The 24891-nt window shown below is 40.5% G+C and overlaps 1 protein-coding gene across 5 annotated transcripts in view; it reads left to right on the top strand.

Annotated features, from left to right (window-relative positions):
• slc4a4a (solute carrier family 4 member 4a) overlaps positions 1-24891 on the top strand; it is an 82705-nt gene that overhangs the window by 17339 nt on the left and 40475 nt on the right. For all 5 annotated transcript variants that reach the window (XM_061672346.1, XM_061672341.1, XM_061672344.1 and 2 more), the window contains exons 5-6: positions 11137-11313; positions 23613-23748. In XM_061672346.1, coding sequence (XP_061528330.1) covers positions 11137-11313; positions 23613-23748 — 313 coding nt within the window. The remainder of the gene's footprint in view (positions 1-11136; positions 11314-23612; positions 23749-24891) is intronic.

The raw sequence follows: 24891 nt of genomic DNA, 5'->3' as shown, positions 1-24891 counted from the left end.
ACTCCGGTTTCCTCCCACATCCCAAAAACATGCATGAATTGGAGACTCTGAATTGCCCGTAGGTGTGAATGTGAGTGCGAATGGTTGTTTGTTTGTATCCGCCCTGCGATTGGCTGGCAACCAGTTCAGGGTGTACCCCGCCTCCTGCCCGATGACAGCTGGGATAGGCTCCAGCACGCCCGCGACCCTAGTGAGAAGCGGCTCAGAAAATGGATGGATGGATATATATATATATATATATATATATATATATATATATATATATCCATCCATTTTCTGTACCGCTTTATCCTCACAAGGGTCGTGGGCGTGGTGGAGCCTATCCCAGCTATCTTTGGGCGAGAGGCGGGGTACACCCTGAACTGGTCAGCAGCCAATCGCAAGGCACATACAAACAAACAAACAAGCATTCACACACACATTCACACCTATGGGCAATTTAGAGTCTTCAATCAACCTACCACGCATGTTTTTGGGATGTGGGAGAAAACCGGATTGAAAACCCAGGGGAAACCCACGCAGGCACGGGGAGAACATGCAAATTCCACACAGGCGGGGCCAGGATTTGAAATCCGGTCGGATATATATCTATCTATATACAATACATATATATATATATATATATATATATATATATATGTATGTGTGTGTGTGTGTGTGTGTCCAAAAGATATTTTGCTTGATGTGCTCAAAAGATCTTTTGGACTAATTCAGCAGCACTTACTGGGAATACAACTTCCAAAACAATACTCCATCCATCCATTTACAACACCACTTGTCCTGGTTAGGGTCACGGGGCACTGGAGCCTATCCCAGCTGACTTCAGGCGAAAGACGGACGGACGACACCCTGAACTGGTCGCCAGTCAGTCGCAGGGCACATATAGACAAGGACAAGCATTCGCACTCACATTCACACTATCACTTCGCACCAGTCAGGCAAGTGTACCACTACACCATCAGTGACTCAAAACAATACTCTCCAATGATTAAACTAAACTAAGCTAAGCTGCAGGACTAACAGATGGCACATCTTTTTCCATTTAAATACACTAGCATGCCACTTCATTAGGTACACCTGGAATATTTAGTGGCATCCAATACAGCCACTGAAATCAAAATGTCATCTTTATTAAAATAACTTTGAACTTGTTGTGGTGAAACTCTAAAAATAATCAATTGATCGACACCTTTATCTGTATCTGCACAAAAATATAAACTCACTAGACTTGGCCAAAAAAGAGCTATATCTTACGTTCGACTTTCTAACACCTATTATAACATAAAATAAAAAAAGTGCACGGAATAATTCTTAATTTCCATACATTTCAATAAGAAAAACTGCTTCAGTTTGCCAAAATATTGGCTCACAAATGCAGTCACGGTACTAATTATGGAACTCATCCACTGTATACAGTGGCTGCACCTGGTGAGTGCGATATGTGCGGCCACACATAGGGGCATATTCTCACGTGCTTAAGTCAGAAAAGGTGCGGAGCTTCTCTGGCTGCACAGATTCTCCTCCCCACTTAAATATGCCATTTACTTTAGGCATCCTCGTGCCAGCTACGCACTCTGGGTGGAGCAACCCTGGAATGTGTGCGTTCTCTGTCAAATCAGGATGTGCGCGCAATCTTCTGTCTATTTATAAGTACCTTTCTTTCTTTGTACTCTGGATGCTGTAGTAAGTAGAGCGCCCCGTGAAGGTGAAACATCATATTGCACTTGAAGTTTGGAGGCAGTTACAATATACGCCATACTACGTGAACGAGACTCCCGGAAAGCTATCAAACGTATTCAAACTGCCACTGTCACAGTTTTTTCCTTTTTCCTCTTCTGTCTCTGTTTTTTATAACTAACATTCATTTAAAGGTTGTTTAATAGATAAGTAAATCTGTATGACAAGAGGATGGCCACACAAATACCAAACAGCAGCACAAGTACGTCAAAGGATTGTCAATCGCCATTTCAAGGGATGTTCACAATTTTATTATGTTTTGTGTTTGTGATTGGATTATGTTTTATTAAATATACAGTACAGTAATTATTTGCGACATCCTCATCTTGTCCTGGGAGGGCGGTGAGTGCCATGCGTTGAGGTGAGCCTGTGGTGCGCACTCCTACTGATGCACTCAACCGGTTAACCACATGAGCTCCTCCCGCTCGTTTACTGACCCACTAATATCACAGGCACCGATGCATTTAGTTATGAGCACGGGATTGCTTATGAATGGAGGGGTAGGCATGTTATCAGCAATGCGGCGATGATTAGCTTCCGTATCCCCTATGGAGGTTGATTTCACATTTGGAGTGTGACATGTTTTTCAGAGGAGGGACGGTGACCGACTGGTCAGCACATCCGCCTCTCATTTCTGAGGACACGGCTTCAAATCGGGCCTCGCCTGTGTGGAATTTGCATGTTCTCCCCGTGCCTGCATGGGTTTTCTCCGGGTACTCCGGTTTCCTCCCAGATCCCAAAAACATGCATGGTAGATTAATTGAAGACGCTAAATTGGCCAAAGGCGTGAATGTGAGTGAGAATGGTTGTTTGTTTATATGAGCCCTGCAATTGGCTGGCGACCAGATCAGGGTGTACCCGGCCTCTCACCCAGAGTCAGCTGGGATAGGCTCCAGCACGTCCGCGACCCTAGTGAGGATAAGCGGTACGGAAAATTAATGAATGGTTTCAGGTGAATTTCAATGGCATGTCTAAGGAAAACTCTACGTTCCGGGTACTGTAGCCTCCCTCAGACTTCAATGAATCACGTGTCTCAAGCTGTTACGTGCAAACGAGCCGGGTATGCATGGGGGTGTGACAGAAGTCATTGCGGGAGAATCAGCACACCTTGAGGGCATGCAAACGAGGCGCGTTAAAAAAAAAAAAAAACAGGCACAAACGGGAGAGCATGGCCCATATTGCACATTTCTCAGAGGCGGCAACATACAAGTTTTTATGACTTTTTTGCATTTAAAAAAAAAAACACGTTTTTCATCACTATTAAGATTTGAGACAAATCTGACCATCTTCAGGGAAGCTAGCATGTCCATTTTGAAGCCTCACATGAGCTACCAAATATGCAATTAGCATTAAGAGTTTAGTGTAAAGACAACGCACATACAGTATACTTTAGTTTTGGTTGTATGGAAAATAACCAAGAAAATTAAGTTAAAAAAGAGTTGACACGTATGGTCGCACAGATGGTTCTCACCACACGTTCCATGCTGGATTCTCACTAGTTTTGTCAGCTGTCACCTTAGCTTGAACCCACTCACACTTCCTGTGAATGTGTGAGGATCCTCTGCTGGAAAAATTATCTCCACTGAGCTCAGAGTAGATCTAAAGTTTGACTGATAAAAGGGGGAAAAAAAAAGAGACAGCGTGACATTTCTGACGTGATGAACCTTGGCAGAGCAGCTTCAGAGGCCTATTTTATCTCATCAGACCCTTGATTAACTGGAATTTCCACCCGCAGAATATTGGAACGATGTGTCACAGAATCTGGAAGTTAAAGATAAACAGCGCAGCTCTGACCTTTGCTTGGAATTTAAACTTAAAATTTGATGTTCTTTTATAAAATATGCCCAATGGGGATAATGAGAGCATGTCTTGTAGCTGGGAAGAAGATACAGTTCAGGTTCAGCTAATTGCTATAAAAGGTGCTTTACAGTAAAGGGTGAAAAAACACAGAGTTGTGCTACCACAGCAATAAAATTCAGCTAAAAATATGACAATCACGTTAAATGAGAAGAATTAAATTATTTTAAAAATTGCATTTCAAAGTGCAGTATAATAAAGTGTAAGTTGGCAGTGAAACATGCCAAGAGAGCAATACAAAACAGTTAAAAGGACATTCAGCTCGTCTTAAGGGAGATGTAAAAAACTGCAAAAGAAAATGAGAATTTGGTAAAAATGTTATAAGCAAAAAAAAGTTTAAAAAATAAATAAATAATTAATGAATAATACAATAATTATTTAAATATATAAAGTATGTTAAAACAAATTAATAAAATATGAAATATTTAAATTAGAACTGCTACTACTATTACTACTACTACCTCAATGATAATGATAATAATAATAATAATAATAATAATAAATAAAGCGGGATGTGTGCGACTGGTTAGCAAATCTGCCTCACAGTTCTGAGGACCCGGGTTTAAATCCGGCCTCACCTGTGTGGTTTGCATGTTTATATATTTGTTTATATGTGCCCTGTGATTGGTCTGCAACCACTCCAGTGTGTACCCCGCCTCTCGCCTAGAGTCAGCTGGGATAGGCTCCAGCACGCCCACGAGCCTTGTGAGGATAAGAGGTATGGGAAATGAATGAATAATAAATAAAAAATATGTATGGTAAAAGATGTAAAATGACACCTTTCATATATTTTCAAATGCACATTTAGATTAATAAAAATAAATAAAATTAAATGCATGAATATTCTTGCATTCTAACAGGTACATATGAAGTTCAATAATAAAATCTAATAAAACCATAAAATGCCAAATAAAATAAAAATAAAATAAAAATGTAATAAAATAAAGAAGATGAAGGTCTGTGTTTTTAAAAAAAAAATTTTTTTTTACAATAAAGTGACATAAATATTCTAATCATATTCAGAGATTAAGATTTAAAAGTGGTTAAACTGATGTTAAAGAGACAATAAGAAAATTACACTTTGTTCACTTGTCCATCCATCCATTTTCTGAGCCACTTATCCTCACTAGGGTCGCGGGCGTGCTGGAGCCTATCCCAGCTGTCATCGGGCAGGAGGCGGGGTACACCCTGAACTGGTTGCCAGCCAATCGCAGGGCACATACAAACAGACAACCATTCGCACTCACATGCACACCTACGGGTAATTTAGAGTCTCCAATTTATGCATGTTTTTGGGATGTGGGAGGAAGCCGAAGTGCCCGGAGAAAACCCACGCAGGCACGGGGAGAACATGCAAACTCCACACAGGCGGGACCGGGGATTGAACCCTGGTCCTCAGAACTGTGAGGCTGACGTTCTAACGAGTCGGCCACTGTGCCGCCTTGTTCACTTGTATGTTTTATAATTTTAAAACATTTGTCAGGTCGTTCTTAAACTTTATTTGCCCCTCAAGGCTAAATAACGTTTTATGAATCTGAACGTTATAATTGAAAACGACAACATCCATCATAGAAAATTTAATGATTTTTTTCCATTGTCTATTAAACAAGCACAATATTTACAGTGTTGCCTGCATCATTACCATGCACTCTGTGTTCGGTGGCTTTTTGCCAGTATCGTTCCCGATGGCCCAGGGCCTGGTCCCGCTGCCGGTTGCCGCGGGCGACGGGCCCTCACCGTTGCCTTCGCTCAGAAATCCAGTGCATTAAACAAACCTCCCTGCCAGGGCCAGCGCTTGGGCTTCATTCAGCTCTCCAAATGAGAGAAAGAAGAGGAAGTAGTCGCACAAAGCTTCTGTGGCGTGGTGCAAATCTTACTTTCCGACACCCTGACTTACTCCTTTGCCTCCTTCGCGGTGGCTTTTATTGCTCATCGATCTGTACAAATAGCCGCGGTGAATTTCAAAAGAAAATTTTCCCATGGAGCTCAATCATATTTGGTCTTGCTTGACCTTAATCACAAATGCGCACGACAAGCTAATCTCGGCTAGTCTATGTCTTCACTCAGGGCTCTTTCTTATTGTCAAACATCACAAATGGATGGACTCTATTACAAAACACCAGTCAGATCCAAATCAAATCTTGCTTCATGAAAACGCTCGACCAACATACACATTTCAGCGACGTTTTAATTCCCAACATTTATAGACTATACAAGTGTAACATTTGGATCAAGCGCTGCACCCCACGCTTAATCCAACTGTTATACAAGAAGTGTTTTTTGTTTACACTTTCATATGTTTTAATTTGGTAATAATGTTTTATACTTCCGTATTGTTATGTCTACAGTTAGTCAAGGAATAATTGGCAGTTTACCATTTGAAAGGGTTGCGCTAAAATAACAGTTAACGTGAAATACGTTGTATTAGTCAGTACACTACAAAAAGCAGTTTTTGATGACAAGTAAAATAAAGATACATTAGAGGGAGAAAAAAGTTATCTATCTGAACAAAATGTTCCGAAAATGGACCGCACCTTGGGTTACCTGTACCTCTAAGAGAAACCTACCAAAATAAAAACCTTATGGTGATTGAAGCGACAAGGTAACAAAGCTACTATTTACGCTTTCGTCTTGTCAAATGTCAACAGATGGACTCAATTGTGCAACACCAGTTAGATCCGAATCAAAATCCTTTGTTCGCAAAAAGGTGGTGATTACTGGCGCTGGCTGAAAGATCTGTCAAGTCAACAAGAAGGAAGATAAAAACAGGAAATAGAAACCTAGGAATAAAAAAATCGATTTGCATCGACTTAGCAAGAAGCTAACATAGCCGAGTCTATTTCTTCACTCATGCTCTTTCTTCTTGTCAAGCATCACAGTTGGACTCAATCACATGACACCAATCAGATCCAAATGAAATTCCTTTGTTCGCAAAAACCTGGTCAGCACTGGCTCTGGCTGAGCGTTCTATCAAGTCAATGGAAATTAAGATAAAGCGACATGACAATAGTTCTATGCAGATTTGCCAGTTTGGAGTTGTGCTAAGTCAGCAGTGTATTTTGGGTGTGTCATACAGTAATAAAAGTTGTTTAGAAAGGAGGGGGTGTATAGTATGCAGGTGGGACTTCCATTGATCTGCTGTTGTGGTGTTGTCCCATAAACAAGAACGAGGTGCCATCCTTGTTGAACCCAAAGCCTCACGGTCAGCAGCGTACGGGCCATGCTGGCTTTTTCTCCTTTGGGCCCTGACTACCAAGCACTTTTATTAGACGACGCTGAAATATAGCCTTGAAACCTCAGAAACATTCCAGCTTTACATGGGGTGGGCAAGCTTTTGTGCTCAAGGGCCACATAGTCCTCACATGAGATGAAAAACTAATTGACTCTTACTGCCCATTACCCCAAAATATGGAATGCACTTCCTTTTGAGCTAAAAGTCAGTCAGTGTTACCACAAAACCTTCAGGCTTCTGCTAGAAAGCAAAAAAAAAAAAGTTATGAAAAGCGTACTAGAAAACTGGAAATGTATTCTTCATTAATGACTCTAAATTGTCCTTAGGTATGAAGTTGAGTATGAATGGTTGCTTGTCTATATGTGGCCTGTGATTGGCTGGCGACGAGTCCAGGGTGTGCCCCGCCTCTTCCCAGTGTCGGCTGGGAGAGGCTCCAGATCACCTGGCACCCTAATGAGGATAAGCGACAGAGAAAATGGACGGATGATGGATAGATGTTACAGGATTAAACCCTTGTCGTATTTAGGCGAATAGCTCTGAAACACAATGCATTGTTCTGGGAGTGAATAATGGATGTCATTGTTTGCAAAGAAACCACCATTGTTTTTTGTTTTTTTTTGGAGGGGGTGGGAGTCCGACACTTCCTGGTGGAGCATGTGGCTCCAAAAGGCCACATTTGAAAGAGATCTCATGTAGAGGCTTTTGTTTTTTCGTTTATATTCTGAAGGGTTGTAGCTCAATCGACTTTTGTTTTGGTCATTTCCAGTTGACTTGGCCATGTTAAAAGTCAATTAGATGCACTGTAGGTCTTTATCGTTGGCTGATGACAATCTTCAAATTTGGTCTTCAGTTAGGGTTAGGGCTAAGTCAGAGGTTCATGTCAGGGTTGTGAAGCAAATGAACGGGAAGTAACCTGGTGCCTTTTCCCGCGAGTTTGGATGTACAGGAGGCCACAGTATTTATCACTGTTTCAACTGAAGATTTTACTTCTGAAAAGGAGGAAGCGGGAGAAGAAGAGCAGCTAAAATAAGGCAGTTTCTTTTTTATGTCACTCTAAATCAACTGTCTTGTGTCCCAGAACTGGGGACACTAGGACACCGCATGAATGACCAAATCCTCCATTTTCTTCTTCATGCTGTTTTCTCTGTACAACGCCATCAAAATCTCTTAATATTTCCACTCTGAAATGACTCTGCCACCATCGCTCCTATTCGATGCACTCAGATGTTGTCACAGAGTTGTGTTGTTCATGGCACTTTTTTTTTTCAGTAATTCCAGCAGACAGCGAGTGAACTTTGACGAGCTTGACTCTGCCATTGTTGTCACTATGCGTCTGTTTGCCTCCCGACCAGAACTTCACATGCCAGTGAACACCGAACGTGGAAGTCCCGCGTGCATAGAGCCCATTCAGAGCTGGGTGCTGGAATAGCGGTCCCCAAATGCTCCTATCTCTTGTATTGAAGAGGAGCTTTTAACGAGAGTCCATGGCTAAAGATTAGTTTCGTCCCAGACCGGAAACACGTCACAAACCAGACAACACGGATGAACGAAAAAAACGCTTGTCATTTTTCACGATGTAATATTTATCCAGCTCATAGAAAAATACATATATTTCAAAAAATATTAGATTGTTACATTTTTATTTAATTCTAATCACTGGTTAGATGCTAGGGTTAGGAGTAATGCTTGTGTTTTTGATTGTGGTTAGGGTAGGGTTAGGAGTTAGGTTAGGGTTAGGGGTTCATTGTAGGGTTGGGGATTGGGTAGGTTTTATGTGACTGTCAGGGTAGCCATGCTTAAAATGTGGCAAGGGTTTGTTAGGGTTGCTCGCAGTACAAAATATACAGTATACCGTCAAACAGCGCCAAGTATAAATGAATTCCTGTCTGTTCCATTTGTAGTAAATATTATGGGTTGGCAGGTTGGCATTAGAATGCACTCAAGTGGGTTAGGGTTAGCCAGGACTGGGGTTGTTCTCTGTACAAAATGTATAGGCCAAGAATGAATGGTGTCGACATGTCTCTTCCATTTGTAGTAAATATTATGGGCTGGCACGTTGGCATTAAAATCCACTTAAGTGGCGTGCTATGAGCAAACAGTTTTGTTCTTTGTGCTTTAATGAGCGTGAACGCGACGGCCATAAAAACTGGCCGTGCTGTCCACCACCGCGACCGCTTCGGTGCCGGCGCGCCAAGCCACTATTTAGCCCAGCTTCACTACTACGTGCTACTTCTTTTTCAGTCCAAATATTTGCACTGACAGTGCACTGTAACCTCGATGAGCCCACACTCGTCTCCCTCGCATCAGTGGGGAGCCACGTGAGAATATTCCTCACTCAACTCCGCTCAAGGGCCGGTCGAAGTTATTTTTGGACCATGTTGCATTTTTGGCATTTGTGTGAAACAATTAACTATAGCTATACTTATTTTTCTGTGCTATTAGGACTTCATTCACTAAAAAGAACTGCACTCTTATGATATTGCGACTTTATTTCTGTAAAATTCCAACTTTATTATCTTAAATCGTTTTACATTTAGTATTGAGAACTTTTTCTCGTAATATTACGGAATTAGGATTATTTTCTTGTACACTCTCAGAAAATTATAACTTTCTTCCCGCCTTGTTTTTCTTATAAAACCATGACAATTTTTTTGTAATAAGAAATGTATTTTCCTAAATTTACAATTTTTTTAAAATAAAAATATTACTGCTTTATTCTCATAAAAGTAGGACTTTTTTCCCCTTGTAATATTACAAATGTATTCTTGTAAAATTATTCTACTTGTTTTCTTGGAATATTACTAATATATACCCGTATAACAAAACCTTTTTCTCATAATATAACACAATTACGAATTCTTCTACTTAATATCACTTTTCTCATAATATTATACATTTATTCTTGTAATATTACAAATTTATTTTCTAAAAATAAACTTTTTTCATAATGTTACAACTTTTTTCCACTTAATATTGCAACATTTTCCTTGTAATAATACAAATTTATTATCATAAATAAATAAATAAATATAAATAACAAAATTCCCCATAGTATTACATTTTCCTCATTATTACAAATATATATTCTATATAATATAATTCTAAAAAATATCACAACTTTTTTCCCCCTGTAATATTAAACATATTCTTGTAAATTGACATCTCTATGCTCATAAAATTGTGTCAATGTTCTTGTAATATTACCAATTTAATGTCATAAAATAAAATAAAAACTTTTCTTCATAGTATTACAAATGTATTCTTTTAAAATGACAAAATAATTCTTGTAAAATTCCAACTTTTTCTGTAATATTAAAACTTCATTCTTGTGAAATGACTTTATTCTTGTAACTTTGAGCCAATTTTGTAATTATAATACATATCCAAAAATTGCAAAACATGTTTTCCGTTATTAAAACGTTATTCTTGTAAAATTATAATTTTACCCTTGTAAAATTGTGTCAATTCTTTATGACATTACAAATGTACTGTCATAAAATAAAAAAGTACTAATATTACAAACATTTTCCTTATAATATCACAGATGTATTCTTATGAAATTACAAGGTAATCTTCGTAAAATTACAATTAATACAAACATTTTATTCTTGTAAAATGTACTTCTTTAGTCTAATTTCTTGTAATATTGTAAATCTATTTCATAACACAGTATGTATATACACGTAAAATGACAACCATTTCCTTGTAATACAAATTTATTCTCATAAGAAGTTCTAAATCTCCTAATATGACAAACCTTTCCTCAAGATATTAGACATTTATTCTTCTAAAATGATAATACAATTCTCGTAAAATCACAACTTTTTCCGGAAGAAAAATAAAATGTATAAATTAGAATGCAATCCCCACAAAATCACAATTTTTATTCCATGATAATAAAACTATTCTTATAAGATTACAACTTCCACTTGATACTACGTTTTTGTCGTACCATAACTATTTTACTCTCACAAAATGACCACTTTATTCTCATGATGTGACAAGTTTATTATTGTAAGAATAAAAACTTATTCCACTCAATATTGCTCCTTTTTTCCTACGTAATTTTACAACTTTATCCCTGTCAAATAAAAATAAAAACCTTCTATAAATCACTATAAGTTGTCTCACTTTGATCACTTATGAGCCATGTGAGAATGTGAACTCACTACAAGGTTATATTTGTGAGTGACATTTTTGTCCACTTTTCCAAGTCGATTTGCAACGTTTCAAATGTCAATTTCCTTGACATTTCACAATCTCCTACGCGAAGTTACATGTTTAACCTTGTTTTTCCTCTCTGCCTTCAGGTCACCACACCGTTTACATCGGCGTGCGGGTGCCCAAGAGTTACCGGCGTCGGCGGCGCCACCGTCGCCAAAAGCCCGGCCACAAGGACAGGAAGGAGCGTACGGCGGAAAATGCGTCCGACCGGTCCGACAATGAGAACAACGACGAGGCCGGCAATAGCATCCTCAAACCCCTCAGTGAGTTCCCGCCCGTGTCAAAGCCCATCGAGCCTCGCGTCAGTCTCCAGCCCAAGTTGCTGAGTCCACTTTTTGTGTCCCGCTGACTGATGAGTCGTCAGCGCGCTCGCACTAATGGTCGCTCGAAACCCCCCGGGGGGGGGTATCTCGCCCTTGGCCCTCCGACTCTTCCCTGCGTGCATGTTGTGTTTACAGCTGCACGAGTTGGGCTGTCGTGGCTTCGTTGGCCGGAGCGTCCGCCGTTAGGCCCTCGAGCGCAGCTGGGATGCTTGGAAGAGATTCTGATGGAGAGGAGGAAGGGAAGGTTATGTTGGGTCATGTTAAAAGTGGAAATCCAGCTCAGATTTTGTATTGTACACCTACATATGCAATGTATGTGTCCTATAATACATGATAATCAATATCTTGCACAATACAAATAAACAGAATGAAAAGGTCAAAAAGTCATTGCAGTAGTAGTAGCTATATCATACAATTTCTGCAGTTATTCTCAATACCTACCACCTTGCACATTAGAAAGATGTAGTTCACCAGAAATAATCTTCTGTCCGTCTTGCACAGAAAGAAACAGAATGACAAAAAGTGGCAGTAGTGGTAACAGCAGTATTGTCTTAGAATTACTGTAGCGCAATTGTTCCTTGGCAATTATTCATGATAATTGCAGCCCCGGACAAGAGAAATAAATAGAACACCAAGGAATAATTCACAGTCAAAAAACTTCATGGCACGCTCGGTCACATCACAATTTACTGTAAACGTGTCAGACAAATATTGCTACGCAGTCGTTCATTGCCAGTTATTAATGATAAATGCCATCTTGCGCAATAGAAATAAACACAACGACTAGAAATAATAAACGGTTCAAAACGCTCCGTTATTCGTGTCATGCGGCAAAAAAAAAAAAAATTAAAAAAATGTACCGGCATTACCAGATAACTAGCAACCCTTTATTGCTCAGTGACTGTTTTTCTCAATGTCTTTATGTCTCAAAAGTGTTCTCTGTCAATTGACTGTCTGTTGTCGTACTAGAGCGGCTACAACTACCGGAGACAAATTCCTTATGTGTTTTTTGGACATACTCTGCAAATAAAGATGATTCTGATTCTGATGTCATCAACGCGATGTCATCACGAGTCATTCATGATAACCGTCACCTTACACAGTGGAAATAATCACAATCGTTTAACCACGATTACCATTTGAACGAGACAAAAACTTAAAACCATCCTAAAAATTGAATTCAACCAACAAGAAACCTGTCAGACCTCTGAGCGTGGCCTGTTGTTTGCGTCGTTCTGATTGGTCAGTCGGTATTGCTCAGGGCGCCCCAAGGCACAACACCGTGGAAGAATACATGCCGACTGAGCTAATTTACTCCGTGATTATTTTAAAATCCCCTTCTGTGTAGATATCAAAAGTATAGAATAAAAAGAAACAAAACTAAATGGCCAACTTAATTCCAGGATGACGGCAAGCTAAAATGCTAACATTCAAATAATATCAGGCCAATTTTCAGAATGACATTTTTATCTGGTTTTGTGATTGTATTGTCACCAGCGGACTTATTCAAAGCCATTTGTAGTGATTGGTGTCTGATCGCACAATGTGGTGTGACAACAACTGGATTTGACAATGTGTACATCTCTTAATGTGGTGTGTGTGTGTGTGTATGTGCGTGTGTTCGTGTGGGTGTATGCGTGTTCATATGCGTGTGTGTGCATGTATGTTTGTGTGTGTGTGTGTGTATGTTTGGGGATTTTCTTCAGGACAGAAATCCAATCACAGAATAGATTACAGGCAACCCATCTGCTTGCTGACGTTGACTTTGTTGCGTTGATTTATTTGGGACTGATTCGCTTCCAGCGAGGCTGATGAGGGAAAAAAAAAGGGCTTCTAGTCATTTTTCGCATTTTTATCAGTGGTGTGTTCATCAGGCTTTTTCGTAATCGCTCACAGAAATAGAAAAACATAAAATTATCTAACAACTTTACTGTTAAAATGAAAGTTTTTTATTTAATTTTTTTTAACTATATGTTAGCCTATGCGGCACGGTGGACGACTGGTTAGAGCGCCCCCGTGCCTGCGTGGGTTTTCTCCGGGCACTCCGGTTTCCTCCAACATCCCAAAAACATGCATGGTAGGTTAATTGAAGTCTCTAAATTGCCCCTAGGTGTGAATGTAAGTGCGAATGGTTGTTTGTTTATGTGTGCCCTGCGATTGGCTGGCAACCAGTTCAGGGTGTGCCCCGCCTCCTGCCCCATGATAGCTGGGATAGGCTCCAGCACGCCTGCGACCCTAGTGAGGAGAAGCGGCTCAGAAAATGGATGGATGGATGGAAATTTCGACTATTTCATTGTTCTCTATTCCTTAAAAATACTGTATCTCATCTTAAAGAAATGTAACTTTATTCTCAAAAAAATATGACTTTATTGTAATAAATGTATAACTTTTTCCTTGTAATATTACAATGCTAGAAAAATATTTTTTTTTATAATATTTTGACTTTATTTTCATAGAATTACAACTTTTCTTGTAATGTTCCTAGTTTATTTATATAAAAATACAACTTTTTTTTAGCTTAATATTATGTTTCCAGTCACACTAAACACAATTTTTCTGTCTCATAAAAGTTTGACTTTATTCTAATGAAAAAAAAAAGTCATAATATGAGTTTATTCTGGTAAAATGCCGCTTTTCTCTCATAAAATTACACATATTTCTTTATTACATGTTTTTTCTTGTAATATTAGAACATTATTCTCAATGTTAAATCCCTGTTCTCATCATATTACAATTATTTTCTCATCATATTATTATTATTCTCATCATCTTATTAATTAATTTTGTAAAATTACTATTTAATTCTCGTGACAATAAAACTTCTTCTTGTAATACTGCTACATTATTTAATTTTGTTCGTAATATAATTTGTTTTTTCTCGTTAAAGTTACAATCTTTTTGTAAAATGGCAATTGTTCCCCTAATATTAATTTCTTCTTTGTGCTTTTAATGAGCGTGAACGCGATGTCCATAAAAACTGTCCGTGCTGTCCACGATTATATAATATAATAATATAATATTATGACTTTACCCTATTAAAATTAATAATTAATTCTAATAAAATATTTTTGCTCCAGTTTTTACCTTATTCCTGTAAAACCACAGCTTCTTTCTTCTAATATTCTGGATTGATTCCCATAAAATGTTTGCTCAATTGATTGATTAAAGAAAATCCTATTATACATTTATTCTAACAAAATGTCAACTATTTTACTCGATTCTTACTCATTCATCAACTATTTTACTCTTTTATTCTTATTCATTACAATAACAATACATCCCTTTTGTCTCAATATTGAAATGATTTTCTTGGAATTATTATGATGCGCGTTCATTCATCTTTCGAAGAACAATATGGTGGTGGCAGAGACGTTACTTTTTGTTTTGACGCCAACAGCGTGAGGGAAGGAGTGCGAGGAAAGTCACCACGTGTTGTTAACAGTCAACAAACATCAGGCTGCATTGCCAACCAGTTTTACGGGTCACATGTTGTTTCAACTCATATCATTTATCAGTCTTATTGAAAGCGTACATACAGACACATAGAGAGATAAATCGGTAGGTATTGCATCTCTATTTTTGTGAAATGAAAACTTATTTCCCCTTAATTTTATGGCTAAATATTTTCAAAGTTTTTTCTTGACGTTATTTTTGGAATGTTGCAACTTTTCCCTGCTTTACTCTTGAAAAATGAAAACTTTTTTTCTTATAGTATCACGACTATATTCTGTATTATAAATCTTTTAAAAAATATCCACGTGCCCTGCGATTGACTGACGACCATTTCAGGGCGTACCCCGCCTCTCGCCCAAAGATAGCTGGGATAGGCTCCAGCATGCCCACGACCCTCGTGAGAATAAGCGCTACAGAAAATGGATGGATGGATATATATATATATATATATAGTATATAATTATTTTTAAGCAACTCTTTTACATTAAAACAATTACAATTAAAATATATTTTTAAATATTCCAATTTACTCTTATAAAATAAGAACATTTTTGAAAGATTTCCCCTTCTATTGCATATTTCGGGAAAATTGCAACTATATGTGAATAATATTACATCTTTATTCCCCTGAGGTTATGGCTATTACAATTTACATTTTCCCTGATAAAATGTTTGTCATCTTAAAACAATATTCTCGTAAAAATTGAATTTTTTTTGGTCAAAATATTACAACTATTCTTGTGAAATGACAACTTTTTTCTGAGACTACTACAACTTCATTCTCGTAAAACTACGACTTCTGTCTTGTAATTTTATGATTTGATTCCCGTAAGTACAAACATTTTGAGCCTCCATTTTGAAACAGACACTAAGCAGTATCTGCAAGAAGAAGTAGAACCCTGCGGCCTTAGCTCTCAGTGAGTCCCCCTTGGGGTGTCCCTCTGTATTCAAACTGTTCTGCTCACTGCCCCGCATACTGAACACGGGACTTTGTGGTGGTACAATTTCCCACGTGCTTGTTTTGAACAAGGTGATTATAATCTGAGGGCACAGTGTAAATGCAATCCGATTGCATTGTGGTTTTGCTAAACTGCAGAGACATGGAACAGACATGTAGTGCTCAGTGAGTTGCCTGCATAGTGAACACAGGACTGTGATGGTAACAACTAGGGCTGCAGCTATTTAATATTTTTAGAATCGTTCAGGGTGCACCCCGCCTCTCGCCCAGATTCAGCTGGGATAGGCTCCAGCACGCCTGCGACCCTAGTGAGGATAAACTGTGTGGAAAATGAATGAATGAATAAATAAATGAATATTTTACCAATTATCCAATTGATGAATCCAGTCATCAGATAAAAAAAAATTGCATTGCTAATCACGATAAGAAGTGGAGGTAGGTGCAGATATTATTTTTGTCCACTTAGGGTCCCCCACGTTTAACTGTAATATCTGTGACTTTGAGTGTGTATGACTTTAAAAGGCGGGGCCTGGCCTGGTGAGTGATGTTTGTAGTGAGTTTCTCCCAGTATTGCATAATATGAGTTTATTGTGGTAAAATGCCTATTTGTTCCTTTTGAAATTTCAACCATTTCTAGTGATATGAATTTATTCTCATACAACAGCACATTTTTTACTCATAATGTTACAATGTTAACCTTTTAAAATTGCATCCCTTTTTTCATTATATTAAAATTATATTCTTGTAATTTAATCGTTGCAGCCCTAGTAACAACGAGGAAGAAATTTTGCCTCAACCTTTCCTTGTAATCAAATTATTCAAGGTATTCGATTAATCGTTGCAGCCGAGTAACATTTCCCACGTGTTTGCCAAGAATGAGGTGATAATAATCTGAGGGCACGGCGTAAGCGCAATCCAATTGCACGTTGTAGTTTTGCCAAACTGTCTGCAAAGATTGGGGCAGCCATTTGTGTCGGATGCATGTCAAGAGTGAACGGGGGCTTTTGGCTAAAGCTCCGTATCGGCGGGGCCATTCTCCCCGCATCTCGTATCCCATGATGCTCCACTGCCCGGGACAAAGTGCTCTTTGTGCACGCTCAGTGGCTCTCTGCGAGAGCGCACACACGCCTTTGAAATTGCGTTTGAGCAATGGGATTTTCATTTCTATCCCCTCCGCCTCTCGGTGCTTGTGCTCTCACCCCTCTTTGCTTTCACCCTGTCCTGGATCTCACCCTCCTCATCTCCTCCCTCGCCCTCAAGCTTGCTCTTAGCAAGTGCTGCAGTGGGATAGTAACACCGTGCCTCTTAGCATCCTGAGCTGTTTTCTGCCTCATTTTCGCATGGACGCATATGAGGGCTCCCTATGAATTTTGAATCTGACCCGATGTAGCCTTGCTATCTGAAATCAAAAATCAGGTTGCAAGGTACATTGACAGTGGTCTACCCCGTCTCAATTCTCACCTCAATTTGTGTATTATTACTCGATAGATATCATATTGCTTTTGTATCTCGTGAGACTTAAATACCCTGGTAACTGCTGAAACCACGAGCAAAGACTCAGAACATTGTAGAACTCAATTGTGGTGATATAGCATTAATCTCTTTTTCAACTTTTTCAAATTTTTTGGGCATGGTCTTTTTTTTTTTTTTAACCTTTCCTGTTCAGCTGCATGGCCTTGCAGAATGGTGGCTCTGTCTGCCTTTTTTGCTGGAACAGGGGAGTTTGAAATACTTCCTCTGCCTATTTCTGACATTTTAATTATTCTGACGTTGATTGAAAATGCAGCCGGACAGAAAATGATTTTGGGGGACAGACAGAGGTAAAGAGTGGACAAGGGGACTAGGAGTGAGGACTACAGCAGAACAATAGTTAGACAGTCTAGATATGTGAGCACGAATAACGTTACAACAGTCAAATCGTGTTGTTATTTGTGGCTGGAGGGGGACACGCGGTGAGGACATGCAATAACTAACCAAGAGAACAAGATGAGCGAGAACAGAAAAGGGAAGGACTTGACAGGATGTGTGAAATGAGCAAGGGGGTGCTACTGATGAGTGTTTGGAGTGGGATTCTTTTTAGTGTCTAAACACCTGTAAGAACCTGTGAGTTGATGTGTTAGTATAACCTATGTTGTTATTAGTGATCCCAGAACAAGCAAATAAAGCCTATAGCGTCTATCAAACGTATTAGTGAATGAACACCATATCACATGCATGTTAGTCAACTGGTGTATGGATTTGCTGAGCCGGCACGGAAATGTGGGACCCATTGAGGAAGGGTGGACCTGGCCCCGTTCACTTCACCTTCAAGGGATGCCAAGCCAGCAAGCCCGTCCAGCGGGGGACCCAACGAGGGGGACGCCACCCACTCACCAGGGCCCAGGGTGATCTCCAGCCCAACCAAAGCACCCCAACCAGTCCCAAAGGGAGGAGCACGGGCACCGGACTACCGCCCCCTCCACGCCCAACCCCCCACCCCACCCACCACCCAGCGCACAAACAGGCACCAACAGGGCGTAACGCAGGAACCAGCCGCCACCTGAAAACGATCATGGCCCGCCAAAAGCGAGCCCACGTTAAGCACTCGTCGTGAGCAAGGACAGGAGAGGGCGCCACGGGGGGCATCAGGTGTCAAGCCACGAGAAATGTGAATACCCACCCTATTACTATGGTTACTAAGTCCCTGACAGGCAACCAGTCCCTGTACCCTGATCATGTGTGCTGGGGTGTCGTGCATTAAAATTGGCGAGACTGGTGGGGGTGATGCGAGACGGTCACAGGGCAATGATGACCCGTAGCCATCGCCCCCACTGACACCAACCAGCTCCCCAAAGGATGTGCGAATGTAAGTGGTGCATTACAAATTTGCGAGGGAAAGGCATGGCGGGCCAAAGACCAGGCCGGAGTGCCGGAACATCTGGTATCCTCCCGAGCCCGACACTGCCCTCCTCCCACAAATGTGTGTATGATGCATTAAAACTGGCGGACCGGCAGGGCAGAGAAAGGGGGGGGGGCAGTTGACTTGACCGGAAACCAGCACAGATTTGCCAGTACCGGGCCCGGCGCCTGCCCCATCATGCCTCGCGCCAGTACCCCAGGAGACCCTGAATGGGAGGTGAATGTGCCAAATGTGTGAAGTATGTACAGTATGAGTAGTGAAAATGTGCAGAGTGTGTGAAGTAAGAGGCCAGACTCTTGCGGTTCTGGCCCGGCCCGACCGGCTGGAAGACCACAGAGAAAAGCTAATTAGCCCCAACCCCAAACCGACCATCACCCAGCAACCAGAACAGGACAAAGAAGGCGGGCCCGTCCAGCCGACACCCTACCATAAGCCCACAGACACAACCAGACCCAAGAGGAGGAGGGGGAAACAGGCCAAACATCCCCAGAGGCCCACATCGCAGATCCAGAAGGATAGGAGTTCAAGTACATGCAAGTGACCCTATGACGTACACAGGGGTCTATAATGAGAAGATATAATTTGGTCACATTACATTACATTTACATTACACATTAGATTGCATTACATTTCTGTATTACATTATTATTATTATTCCCAGGCAAATAAGAATCAAGCTTCGTTCACCATTTCAATGAAAGGTGACCAGTTTGCAGCTAAAACGGCACTTTGGAGTCTGGCAAGAGTCGTCCCTCCCCCACTATATGAGAATCTTTATTTGCATTAGCGGTTATCCGGCACAATTGTGACGTACAGTTAGCTAGCTAACCTACACTCTGAAAATGCATCTTTACTTCGGATAATCTGCTGGCGTGGCCGCTTCAGTGCGCCTCATTGTCAGCCGTGAGTGCGTCTATGTCACACAGAGAAAGGCAGAAGTGCGAGGTCCATTTTTTTTTCTCAAAGTCCCATTTGACTGCCAACGTGTGTACCTGGGCTTCGACCTAGTGTGGCTGCTTTAGAGTGCCTCGTTGTCAGCTGTGAGTGTGTGCTCGTCACGGAGAGAAGGCATAAGAGCAAGGTCAATTTGTTTTAAGTCTGACGTGAGCCAGCATTCACACTGCACTTGGTTTTCTTGGTGTTCGCAGGACGCAAGGTCGTCCTTACACTGGTGCAAGCTTGCCCATATTTGCTTGTGTAGCTGCCAACCAGGATGTAACAATGAGACATTTCCTGCTAGTTAGTTTATTGTTGTAAGAACTCTGAAATCACTCCGCCAGCCCCTTTCCTATTGGATCCGCCTTCTGACCGTCATGCGGCGCCACTCTTGAATTGAAAATGTATACTAAACCGAGTTTTGGAGACTACTGCTCCATTTTCAAAAGAGAACTCTATTGGCTCAAGTCAGACCTTTAAAGTACATGTTGTTTTCAAGCTACCTACAGTGGGTACGGAAAGTATTCAGAGCCCCTTAACTCTTTTTTATATTGCAGCCATTTGCTAAAATAATTTAAGTTATTTTTTTTCTACATTAATGTACACACAACACCCCATATTGGCAAAAAAACAACAACAAAAAAAACAAATTGTTGAAGTTTTGCAGATTTATTAAAAAAGAAAAACTTAAATATCACACAGCCATAAGTATTCAGACCCTTTGCTCAGTATTTACTAGAAGCACCCTTTTGAGCTAATCCAGCCATGTGTCTTTTTTAGGAATGATGCAGTTTTTCACACCTGGATTTGGAGCTCATCTGCCAGATTGTCTCCAGTTCTGTCAGGTTGGATGGTGAACATTGGTGGGCAGCCATTTTCAGGTCTTTCCAGAGAATGCTCAATTGGGTTTAAGTCAGGGCTCTGGCTGGGCCATTCAAGAACAGTCACGGAATTGTTCTGAAGCCACTCCTTCAGTATTTTAGCTGTGTGCTTAGGATCATTGCCTTTTTTGAAGGTGAACCTTCGGCCCAGTCTGAGGTTCTGAGCACTCTGGAGAAGGTTGTCGTCCAGGATATCCCTCTACTTGGCCGCATTCATCTTTCCTTCGATTGCAACTGCAGTCTCCCTGTCCCTGCAACTGAAAAACACACCCACACCACAATGCTGCCACCACCATGCTTTACTGTTGGGACTGTATTGGACAGGTGATGAGCAATGCTTGATTTTCTCCACACATAGCGCTTAGAATTAAGGCCAACAATTTCTATCTTGGTCTCATCAGACCAGACAATCTTATTTCTCACCATCTTGGAGTCCGTCAGGTGTTTTTTTTTTTTAGCAAACTCCATGCGGGCTTTCATGTGTCTTGCACTGAGGAGAGGCTTCCGTTGGGCCACTCTGCCATAAAGCCCCGACTGGTGGAGGGTTGCAGTGATGGTTGACTTTCTAGAACTTTCTTCCGACTGCATCTGTGGAGCTCAGCCACAGTGATCTTTGGGTTCTTCTTTACCTCTCTCACCAAGGCTCTTCCCCCCCAATTGTTCAGTTTGGCCGGACAGCCAGCTCTAGGAAGGGTTCTGACCATCCCGAACGTCTTCCATTTCAGGATTATGGAGGCCACTGTGCTCTTAGGAACCTTAAATACAGCAGATGTTTTTCGTGACTTTGCCCAGATCTGTGCCTCTGAGCTCTTCAGGCAGTTCCTTTGACCTCATGATTCTCATTTGGTCTGACATGCACTGTGAGCTGTAGGCTCTTATATAGACAGGGGTGTGGCTTTCCTAATCAAGTCCAATCAGTATAATCAAACACAGCTGGAATCCAATCACGGTGTAGAACCATTTCAAGGATGATCAGAAGAAACCGAGTTCACTAGATGAGTGTCACAGCAAAGGGTCTGAATACTTATGGTTTTGTGATACCTCAGTTTTTCTTTTTTAATAAATCAGCAAAAATCTCAACAATTACGTTTTTTTTCTGTCAATATGGGGTGCTGTGTGTACATTAATGCAGGAAAAAATGAACTTAAATTATTTTAACAAATGGCTGCAATATAACAAAGAGTAAAATATTTAAGGGGGTCTGAAAATCTTCTGTACCCACTTTCCGTACCCACTGCTTATGCCTATGTTATATTTGGTCTGATTAAAAATAAATAGGGTTCTCGCTTGGGCACAGAGCAACAATCCCCCAAAGTGTGACGATCGGTCAGGGAAGTAGGGCAAGTAGACTAGTCTTTTACCTCAGATACATCTTCTGGCCAATATGGTTGAACATCAATAGGGTTCTTGCTTGGCATAGAGAAAACAAAATGCAGTAGTATAAATTTAATTTACATATAAATAAAATCCATCCATCCATTTTCTGAGCCGCTTCTCCTCACTCGGATCGCGGGTGTGCTGGAGCCTATCCCAGCTATTATCGGGCGAGAGGCGGGGTACACCCTGAACTGGTTGCCAGCCAATCGCAGGGCACATACAAACAAACAACCATTCGCACTCACATTCACACTTATGGGCAATTTAGAGTTGTCAATTAACCTACCATGCATGTTTTTGGAATGTGGGAGGAAACCGGAGTGCCCGGAGAAAACCCACGCAGGACACGGGGAGAACATGCAAACTCCACACAGGCAAGGCCGGTGATTGAACCCCGGTCCTCAGAACTGTGAGACTGATGCTCTAACTAGTCGCCCAACCTTGTCGCCTATAAATAAAATGACAACAATAATTTAAGAGATTATAAAATGATGTAACAACAATACAATTGATTAAAATAATTGTAAAAATAATAACAACAAATAAAGTAATACATTGTGTAAAAATCAGTTTGCCAACTGATTAGCACATCTGTCTCATGGTTCAGAGGTCGTGGGTTCAAGTCTGGGTTCTAATCTTCCTGTGTTTGCATGTTCTCCCTATGCCTGCGTAGGTTTTGTCCAGGTACGCCGGTTTCCTCCCACATTCCAAAAACATGCTTGGTAGATTAATTGCAGACTCTAAATTGTTTGAAGTGAATGTGAATGGTTGTTTGTCTATGTGTCCCCTGCGATTGGCTGGTGACCAGTTCAGGGTTTGCTCCGCCTCTCACCCAAAGTCAGCTGAGATAGGTGCCAGCCCACCCATGACCTTAGTCAGGATAACTGGTTCAGAGAATGGATGGATAATAATAATAATAATAATAATACTATTAATAATAATAATAATAATAATAAATTACATATATTATTATATTTTTTATGTATTAATAATAATAATAATAATAATAATAATAATCTTCATCCTCATCATAATAATGACAGTAAAGTCTCCCTGGTAGAAGTAAAAAGTGGTCTTAAGTTACAACCATTTATGTTTTGCCTTGCATTTTGACTGCTACTTGACTTTTGTGTAGGACTTCATTGCGGATCTCATGTGAGTGTTTACTGGCCACCATTAAGTTAATGAAAACCATTATTTACATACGACCCCGTTGAGTTTTCTCCTCTTCCATTTGCTAAATATTCAAACGAGAACTAACCGGGAGGAGGAGAGAAAGCCAAAGCTGGGCTTGAAGAATGGGCCAGTTTGCGAAGCCTTTCCTAATTGTCATTGAGGGGCTCCCGGGGCAGCTGGCCAAGCCAATGGTGAACGGCGAGGGTGGGTACGCTGGCACTGACGCGGTATAGCCACAAATACTCCCCCCTCCTCCTCCTACCTGTTTCACAAAGCAGCTGAGCGGCTCTGTCACTTCCAGGGTCTCTCATGAGGGCGCTGCTTGTGACTCGCACCTGAAGAATCAAACGTCAGGATAAGCAGGGGGGCATTTATTAATAAAAGATGTCCAACAACAATAACAACCAGGAGGAGAAAGAGGAGGACACGGAGGAGAAAAGCGAGGAGGTGGCCATGGAGATCATACCTCCACTGCCGCCTCCTCCGCCGCCTCCCCACGAGGCCGAGCTGGAGTCCCCTTGCCGCCCTTTGACACGGAGTATCTTCCCCGTCTCCGCAGTCTCGCCGGCCGCCGAGAGGATCCGCTTCATCCTCGGGGAGGACGATGACGGGCCGCCGCCCCCTCAGCTCTTCACCGAGCTGGACGAGCTGCTGTCAGTGGACGGCCAGGAGATGGAGTGGAAGGAGACGGCCAGGTAAGGGCGGGTATTGGCGTTGGGGGGGACTTTTAGCGTGGTCCCAGGTGAAAATGAGCATGCGAGACCAAATCCTTTGAACCTACTTCGTGTTTCATGGTCAAACTTTGGCCACAAATGTTTTTTACCCATACAATTACAATATAGTTGACATTTTTAAGTTCAACCAAAAAGCATAAAACAATAAAAAAGATAACCATTATGACAATTTTCTTATTTTGTAAACTGTAAAAACTTTACTAACTTCACTTAAGTTAACTTTAATAACTACTGATGACTGTTGATTTTTTTGACTGTACACTTTTCTGCACAATTTTCAATATTGTTTAATTGACCCAAAAAGCGTAAATCAATAAAAAAATGCAAAACTTTAACAACAATTTTCTCATTTTGTCAATAACTTTTAGTAGCTTCACTAAACTTAACTTTGATAACAAGTGATTAATATTCATCATAGAAATGATCTGTTCCAGGGTCAAACTGTGGCCATCATTAAAAAAGTGAAAATGAACTGTATAGGCAAGATTGAAAGTTACATTTTTTATATTTTTATCAGTCATTCAAGTTCAACAAGAAGCTTGTCCAAATCCCATAGAACAATAAAAAAAAAACACAAAATTTTCAAATTTGTTAATTGTTTTCCCCCCTCTAGTTAAACAATATTTCATTGGATAGTGGGAATTGTCAATTTTCTTATTACGTAAATAGATGCAGGGGGATCAAGTGAGCTCCTCAATGGACGCATAAAAGATGTGTGAAATTGCTGGATGGCATGCAACTTGTAGCTCACGGCCAATGTGGGGCTTGTTCAATTCCCTTAGGAAAAAAAACTTGGTGGTTCATAGAAACCATTTGCTGGTGTTTTTTTTCCCACATCCAAAGGCGAAGTAATTACTATTAAACTGAAAATAAAAATATATATAGATGAAAATCTGCGATATATAGATCACATAAAAAAAAAAAAAACACATTTTGAAAAGTTTTCCTCCTCCCACACACTTTAAACACATTCAAACTCATTAAAAACACTTAAACTAGCTCACTTAATTCTCCCAAAAAGAGGGAAGAAATGCTTGCTTCAATAATGTTATTTATTCAGATGTTATTTGTCACTCTAAACCATAAATCTAACGTAACTAAGTG

The sequence above is a fragment of the Phycodurus eques genome, chromosome 3, assembly GCF_024500275.1.
Source record: "Phycodurus eques isolate BA_2022a chromosome 3, UOR_Pequ_1.1, whole genome shotgun sequence".
Lineage (NCBI taxonomy): Eukaryota > Metazoa > Chordata > Actinopteri > Syngnathiformes > Syngnathidae > Phycodurus > Phycodurus eques.
The sequence above is the reverse complement of the archived record's forward strand: the minus strand, read 5'-3'. Positions and strand labels throughout refer to the sequence as shown.